We start from the raw sequence: 8,099 nt of genomic DNA, 5'->3' as shown, positions 1-8,099 counted from the left end.
CTTGCAGAGTAGCCTCTGTATTGCTGTTCATGAGGTTTTCTGCGGAAAGTAGTCATTGACAAAGTCACACCTGGCCTCTGAAAAGTGTTTCTGATCTGTCAGATGGACATTTGGGGATTTTTCTTCATTATGATGAGAATTCTTCTGTCACAGCAGTGGAGGTTTTCCTTGGAATAGCAGTCCCTTTGCGATTACTGAGCTCGCCAGTATGCTATTTCTTCTTAATGATGTTCCAAAATGTTGATTCTGGTAATCCTAAGGTTTGGGCGATGTCTCTTACTGTTTTATTCTTGCATTTCAACCTCATAATGGCTTCTTTGACTTTCAATGGCACAATTCTGTCCTCTTGAAAATGGCAACTACAGACTCCAAAGGTGATCAAAAGCTTAGAAGCAACCTAGCTCTTTTATACCTGCACCAATGAAGCAATTAAACATATCTGAGTACTCACATCTTTGAAGCCAAATGACCCAAATATTATGGTGCCCTAAAATGAGGAGACTATGTATATTAAAAAGTGCTGTAATTTCTACAAGGTCAAGCCAAAATGTAAACAAATAACATTGAATAAAATCTGTAATGTGCACTTTAATTACATGTGAATTGTTTGATTACAAATTTAAATCTATGGAACACTGGCAAATAAAGGAAAAAAGTGTCTTTGTCCCAAACGTTATGGAGGACACTGTATCTTTAATGAAGCCACTTTATATATACTGTATATATTTGCATTTAGTATGAAAACACATAGTAATACACAATGCTTTGGATATAACCACTTGTTGAAGGATGACATTAGATTAAAGGTTTATCTTCATGAATGCTTGCCATGAGAACAAAATCGTTACAGGTTGAGACAGTTTTTTCCTTGGTCTTCGTTTCTTAATTTTGGGATCCAAGTTGCATATCCACGATGAAATATTGGGTGGAAACATGCTGTTGGTTAAAATCCCATGAGTCAACTATTTTCCATTTTGTCTCCCTTTTTAGAACGCAAAGCTTGGAAGAAAGTATAAAATCCATGGGCTTATGTCCAGATGAAGATGATATTCCATGGGAAAATCTTCGAGATAACCGAGATCTGACTGTTCTCTTTTGCTGGGATCCAAAGGACAGGTATATCAGTTATGAGCCCAGAGGACCCCAAAACCCAGCAGCAATAGATATTCACCAAGACAAATGGTTACTAACAAAAGTTGCTTTTAATTATCTTTAAACATGAAAACAGAACCACACTTTAACTTATCACTATTGACTTATCTAACCTAACTTAACCCCCTTCTAATTCTAAGCCCACATGAATGTAATGTGTGTGTAAATTCAGAAAAGTCCTTTGGTTCACAATGCAACCTCACTTCTCATTCCTCCAAATTCACTGGTAGCAGGCAATTCTTATACTGTGCACAGAATTTAACATTTATTAAGTTCACCAGGCTTTGGTGCTTGAAAGGTAAATGGTTACTGCTCAGGAAGATTCTTGTCGATTTTCAGAGAGAGATTTGTTGTTCCTTTTTAACCAGCCACTTCAGTGTCTTGCTGACGAAACTTGCCCCTTCAGGGTTCTCCAGGTGATGATCTCTTTCTTTCAGATCATCACAGAGTTCCTTTTTGTTTCACTTATTCCAAATGAAACATTAGACAGCCAGTCCTCTCCTCTTGCATGAACCACAGGGACTTTGACCAGGCCATCTTCCAAAAGGGCTGTCCATAAGCTTGCCAGCTTGTCCTGTTCCAGTCCCAGCTGCTTCTGCTGGCTATAACACTGTACAAGTGATCTTTCTCTCTCTCTCTCTGACACAGAAAGAAAAGCCTGTTTGACTCTCTCTCTCTCTCTCTGCTTGCAAAACCACATGACCCTCCTAGAACAACAAGTTCTCTTCCAGACAATCTGCAGTTCCAGCAAGATCTTTCATCAGTTGCCTTTTGTAAACAACAATCCATTAGTGAAGTCACTTGAACACTCTTCAAAGCACTTGTAAAACCTCTGAGGCCCCGATATGTCTAGCATAGGGCAGAACTCCAGTATTTTAAATAAGATCTGTTTTCAAGTGTTTGTATATAACCTACTCTAACAAACCTTTTCCAATTTATCTCCCAAAAACATATCTATATACTCTGTCACACAGTTTTCTGTCATTTTTCCATTTTAAATCTCATGCTTATTTTTCCCTCTGTCTCTTGTGAACAGATATGTGTCAGGCTGGATTGTTGATTGCCTCTCCTGATTGCTTCATGCTCCTTGCATTCCTTAACTCTTCTTTCAAATTTACTTCCTTCACACAGAAGGTCCCATCTCAGTCCCATCTGTGCATCCTCTAAACCATCTTGTATCCTTATGCATCAAATGTTTTTCATAAACTACTTGATGGCATTGTTTTTTTAATTTCCAGTTTTTCTCCTCCCATGGAATCAAGTCTTTGCTGAACTATTGATCATTTGCATCACTCCCTGTGATATTGTGGCCTTGAATCCTCAAGTCACAAACTTGAACAACATAACCAAGTCAGTTTTCTTCTGTCATCCCTGCCTTGACTACCCCTATCTCCCACAGCAAATCCCATGTGTGCCTAAGGATTATTTTCTTTATTGCCTGTTTCCTCAAACCATTCAGCGAGCACTAGATTAGCAATAAATAGGATGAAATGATGATCAGTTTCTTATTCAAAATTTGAAACCACCTGAATAGCACACTGTTATTTCAATATACCACCACCTCTTCTCTGCTCAACTGCAACTGCTACCAATTCGTAATCATGAACTGGCCTTGTACCCCTCAAAGCATCAAAAAACTGTGCTTCCACCACTTTCTCCACGCCCTCCATCACTAATCTCTATTCTTCCATCTCTCCTCAGATGTTGTTTTTCTCTTTTATTTGGTGAAAAATTCCAAAAATGCTCATTATTTATTTATGTATTTATGCTGGCCAAATTTCGCAGTTACAGTGGTCATTATTCAAATTCAGTTCACAGTGATGAAACTACTCTCCTCAAGTTGCTGATAAAGATTTTTCAAAATGAATTTGGATAATGCATTGCTATTCCTAATCAGTATGATCCAAAGCTGCACATTAACTGCTGTAGAATTTAACTCAACTGAAAAAAACTGCATGCTCTACAATTCTAAAATTAATTGTAAGGGCTGGAAATTACTACAGTATTCATGGGAAAAGAAATAAAATTAATTATTCAGATCCATGACTTTTCATCATAACTGATTACTTGATGTGAAATTATTGACATAGATTGTAAAGAAATGAAGATCACTTCCTAGAATGGGTAATAGGGAAAATCTCATCATGCATTTGGGCATTTTAAGTGGCTAATGAATGAAAACTACTTTGTATATGCTTCCACATTAAATTTTAATGAATCCTTTTTCTTCCAATTGTGAAAGTGAATTGTCAGAAGGGCAAAGGAAGATTTCTATGAAAGAGGAGAGAACGTGGCTTAAGATTCGCTCGCTGACACTACGCTTGGTCTGTGCACTTGCTACCATTAGCCATGCAGTGGAGCCGAAGAATTCCAAAAAAACAACAGAGAATGGTGTCTCTTCTAAAATTGACACTCTGCGTTCTTTAATTCAACAGCTTGAATGTATAGTACAGACCGAAAAGAAAAAAGACAAACAAGTTGTTCAGGTAGAATTCTCAAAGAAAATGTTATTTGGTTGTAAGTGAAATGTACGTTGCTATTACAATACTTGGCGCTTTATACCAAATTTTCCCCCATCCCAGTTCCAACCTCTTGCTATTCTTCCTCCCCTCAACTTTTAACAGTTTCCCTTGACTCAGTTGACAAAAAGCACTACACAGTGACTTACAGAGCAGGAGGATCATGTAATCAATCCCCTGTGTGTTGACATTAAGAGTGCAATATTTGACTTTAACCACCCAGGGAAAAGGTTGGTGGTGTTCTTTCTTCTGAAATATATTTTGATTTGTGCTAAGTGGTGATTGTGTGGACAGAATTAGCCAACAGATAAAAATAAATTGCCAACTAGAAAGTGCCAGAGAACTGGTACATATTAATGTATTCACCTATTAATGATGTAACCAATATGTGCCACAACAGTCACAGACAATACGCAAAAGTCTTTTCCCTGTCAACATTTGCAGCTCAGAAAACAAATATTGGGCAGTCCCAATGTAACTCAACATAAATCAGAATACATTTTGTTGAAGGCCATGTTTTTTTCCACTTGCTTATCAGTTGGCTCAGACTATAAAGCTCTATGAGCACCGCCCCTGTTCCTTTAGGAACTGAAATAGGAAGAGGACAGAAAAGGTTTTGCGTATCAGGATATTTTGGTTGATGTGATTGGTATTTTGAAATGGGTATTTAAACAGCAATATGAGGCACTTTTCTGTTAATTTCTCACTTGATAGTACCAGAAAATTGCACATTAACATAAATTCCATACTTTTCTGTTTACAGTTTTTGGTCCAAGGGCCACCTCCAACACGTATGATGACCTATCTGGAAAGCAGTAGCTGCTGGTGTCAGATTAATGCTTTCTACTTGGTTGTTGATGTTTATGAATTGGATGTCAGTGGATTAGGTAAGAATCTCAATGACTATTAAATGGAGAAAATTGCAGCTATTTCCTAAAAAATTTCAAATAGAAGATGTAGCCTATTAGTTTGCTATTATAACACTTTTTCATAGGTTAGCTCAAATGATGTGTAAACCCAAGTTTGTACTCATTGGTTTTGTTAAAATTTAACAGAAGAAAGTGAGTTAAGCCATAAAACTTTTCTCAAACTACTCAATTGATAAGTGCATTGACCACTACACCACAAATATCAAATTCCAATATCCATGTATTGTTATGTACTGGTATCGGTAACAAACTGTTGGTTGTGTATTTTTATCTTTGCTACATGAAGATCATTGTTTGACCTGCTGAGTTTCTCCAGTATTGTTTTTACTTCAGTCACGGTGTCTCCAGACCCTCATGTTTTACTCCAATACTGATATGTCCATTTGACCATCTGCAAATACTTGCATTCTAGTTACTTTGGTCAGCAATTGCAATCCAAGAAGGTGCAGCCGATATTTGAGCATGGCAAGGGAAGCGGAAAGATGGAAGGAAGTTGGAGACTATAAAAGAGTATGTCATGTTAGACACAACCTAAACAATCCTGGGCAGAGCAGTTCCCATACCATATTGTGATGCATCTGCTCAATATATTTTTTGGTGCATCTGTAGAAATGGGTATATCTTGCAGGCATCCTGAATTTTCTTTGGAGCGTCTGATAAAATATAGTGCTTGTGGTTTAAAGGAGTTTTTTTTTAAATACATTAGGCATCTCGTCCTTAAACATTGGAGGAACCAAGTTTAGGAAGTTATGAAGGACATTCTTTAAGGATACACCATCTGTAATGTAATAAATGTATCCTTTGGAAGAGAAACTGCCCACAATAATTTTCGATTCTCTGCACTAGCTTAAATTCACTGCTCAAATTTGAACTGAAGTTGAACTGATTTTAGGGCAAGATAGAGGTTTTCCACGTCATCAAATATGGCAATGGTGGTCGAATCTCACATGAAAATGACTGCTTGGGGAAAGTAGCAGAAAGTCTAGAGAAGCTGCGTCTAATAGGCGGTGGAAGCCAATTCATTGAGTAGAATTAAGACTACGCTGTTAAGATCTTTTTCAACATAAAACCTTTGTGTCAAGTGCTGTATTCCATTCCGTAGCCATCATACTCTTATCTCCTTAGCCAGTTTTCATCTTTCTACCTCAACTCAACTCACTTGTGAACGGCATGCTTGAATTAATTGGTCGAGGCATTTGAACTTAAATTATTTTCTGAGACATCAGAGGCTGAGGGGTGACCTGATGAAAACTGTAAGAAGGGTAGAATCTTTTATCCCCAGGATGGAAATATTGCTGGTTTGAGGTGAGAGGGGTAAGATTTTTTTTCTTCTTTTAACATTACAGCACCAGCAAATCAGGTTCGAATTCCAGCACTAACCATAAGGAGTTTGTATTTTCTCCCCATGACTGTATAGGTTTCCTCCAGGTACTCTGGTTTTCTCCCACCCTCCAAAAACGTATGGGATTTATAGGTGTATTTGGTCAGAATGGGCTGGTAGGGCCTGTGATTGTGCTACATCTCTTTTTTTAAAAAAAGTTAAAAATGCAGAGGTGGGAACTCAGGGAAATGGTAAAGCAGATAATGATAGCATTAGAAGCATTTAGACAGGTAAATGAGCAGGCAGGGAATAGAGGGATAAAGACCATGCGTAGGTTATACTGGTGTCATGGACAGTGTAGACAAGTTGGCCGAAAGGCCTGTTCTTGTGCTCTTTTGTTTTATGTTCTAACTTCCTTCACATGGATTGATTTTCTTAATGAGATCACTAAAATTGTCCTCAGTCAAATTAATGAAGATAAGCTTATTGCATTAGGACAATCGCAACTCAGATCAAACCCGCCTTTACCTGATGCCAAATGCACTGACTTTCCAGTAATAATTAATAAGTGCTTGCCAATATTACGGAGGTGAATGGCATCGTGTGATTTGGCTGTTATCAGCTTGATCTAATTAAGCAAAGGCCCCATCTGAATACAACACCTCAATTAACCACCAGCTGAGACTTTGGACGTGCTCTTTCATGTTTTTTATTTAATTAAAATGTGTTCGCTATTATGCATATTTTATGTATTAAATACTGATGAGTTATTAACAATCTTTTGCAAGCAAACGGTTCTGTAAAGATTAGAAACTTTGTGCTTGAGAATTTATCTTTACTCACAACATCACAATTTATCTTTATTTCTTGCAGAAGAAACACCAGATATCCAGACCCGAATAGCAAATGGTTTTAAGTCATTATTAGGACAATTACAAGGTAGCACATTCTACAAACTTCTTTGTCGCTTGTCTATGTTTTATTCTACATTAAATATGCTTACTTACTGTGCACTACACTTTTGCTAAGTACAGTAGAATCTCCATTATCTGGCACCTACGGGAATTGCAGATGTCAGATTTGCGAATTTTACAGTTGACTGAAACTCGCTCTTCTAATGCCTAACTGATGCACTCGCATTAAGAATACACCATTTAAAAGAGAAAAGACAGTGTAAAATAATTTGGGGAAAAAAATCAGTATTTTGGTCTTCAAGTTCACTTTAACCAGGTAATTCCATAACTTACAAAATTTAAATTCAAATCCTGATTATTGGGGCTGTAACAATTTTGTGCTCGCCGCTACTCTAAACGTACTGCCATCATAATTAACTCCCTCCTACATGTTTACAGATAAAGCCTTATTGATGTACCTAATAAAGACTCTTACTAGGCAGGGATAGGGAGACTGTTTGGGAGAGTTACCCCAGTGATAAGCGGCATCAGCCAGCTCTTCATCCTGGGTTTTGCTATTTAATTCCAACACAACTTCATTGAAACTTTACCAGCATCTTAGCACTCAACTCAACTCCACTCTTATTAATGCAATCTATTTATTTATTTATTTCCTCCCTTTTTTGAAGTGGTTTCCCATTGCCTTTTTCAGTTGCAGTGTCCTTGCTGGATGGGTAATCCACAGATTCGTCTGTCCAGCATTTTAGTTTTACAACCATAAATTCCATTTTGTAAAATCTGATGGTAAAAACCATCCACCATTTGCAATCCATGGCTTCGTGTGATGCTGATTGGGAGGTTAAACAGGTACTGTACCTTGCCCAATGGTGACTTGCAGGCGATCAAATGGAAGGAGCGCCTTCCACCTCCTTTTGTTGAGCAATTGCACAGAACTGATACGGGCAATTCTATTTATCGCAAATAGTTGTTTTGACATAATTTAACCACTCCTACCACCGCACACCCCCATCCCCACCCCCACAAAATCAATTACAAGATTCATTGAAAGAAGCTGTTTTTTGACTGCACATCACGAGCACCAAATCTCCACCATCAAAGGCACCTTCAGAATGTTCATTCAGAATCACTGAGTCATCCTGAACCACCCTCCATTCTGGGAATGAACATCTTCACAACAGACCACAGGACCACTAAAAATGTGGGAATAAATGTCATCTTTACTAGTGATGCCCACATCAGAGAAGTTTTCCACATATTTTGAATG

The 8,099-nt window shown here is 37.8% G+C and overlaps 1 protein-coding gene across 9 annotated transcripts in view; it reads left to right on the top strand.

The window, feature by feature from the left end:
- The window catches only part of naa25 (N-alpha-acetyltransferase 25, NatB auxiliary subunit), a 151,323-nt gene that overhangs the window by 104,378 nt on the left and 38,846 nt on the right, over positions 1-8,099 (top strand). For all 9 annotated transcript variants that reach the window (XR_011356138.1, XR_011356137.1, XR_011356136.1 and 6 more), the window contains 4 exons: positions 991-1,116; positions 3,395-3,638; positions 4,435-4,558; positions 6,795-6,860. Coding sequence is in view for 5 of the 9 variants with exons in the window: in XM_069932813.1 (XP_069788914.1) it covers positions 991-1,116; positions 3,395-3,638; positions 4,435-4,558; positions 6,795-6,860 (560 nt within the window). In the remaining 4 variants the exon portion in view is untranslated. The remainder of the gene's footprint in view (positions 1-990; positions 1,117-3,394; positions 3,639-4,434; positions 4,559-6,794; positions 6,861-8,099) is intronic.

Source organism: Narcine bancroftii, chromosome 4, assembly GCF_036971445.1.
Source record: "Narcine bancroftii isolate sNarBan1 chromosome 4, sNarBan1.hap1, whole genome shotgun sequence".
Classification (NCBI taxonomy): Eukaryota; Metazoa; Chordata; class Chondrichthyes; order Torpediniformes; family Narcinidae; genus Narcine; species Narcine bancroftii.
This window is presented reverse-complemented; position numbering and strand designations above follow the sequence as displayed.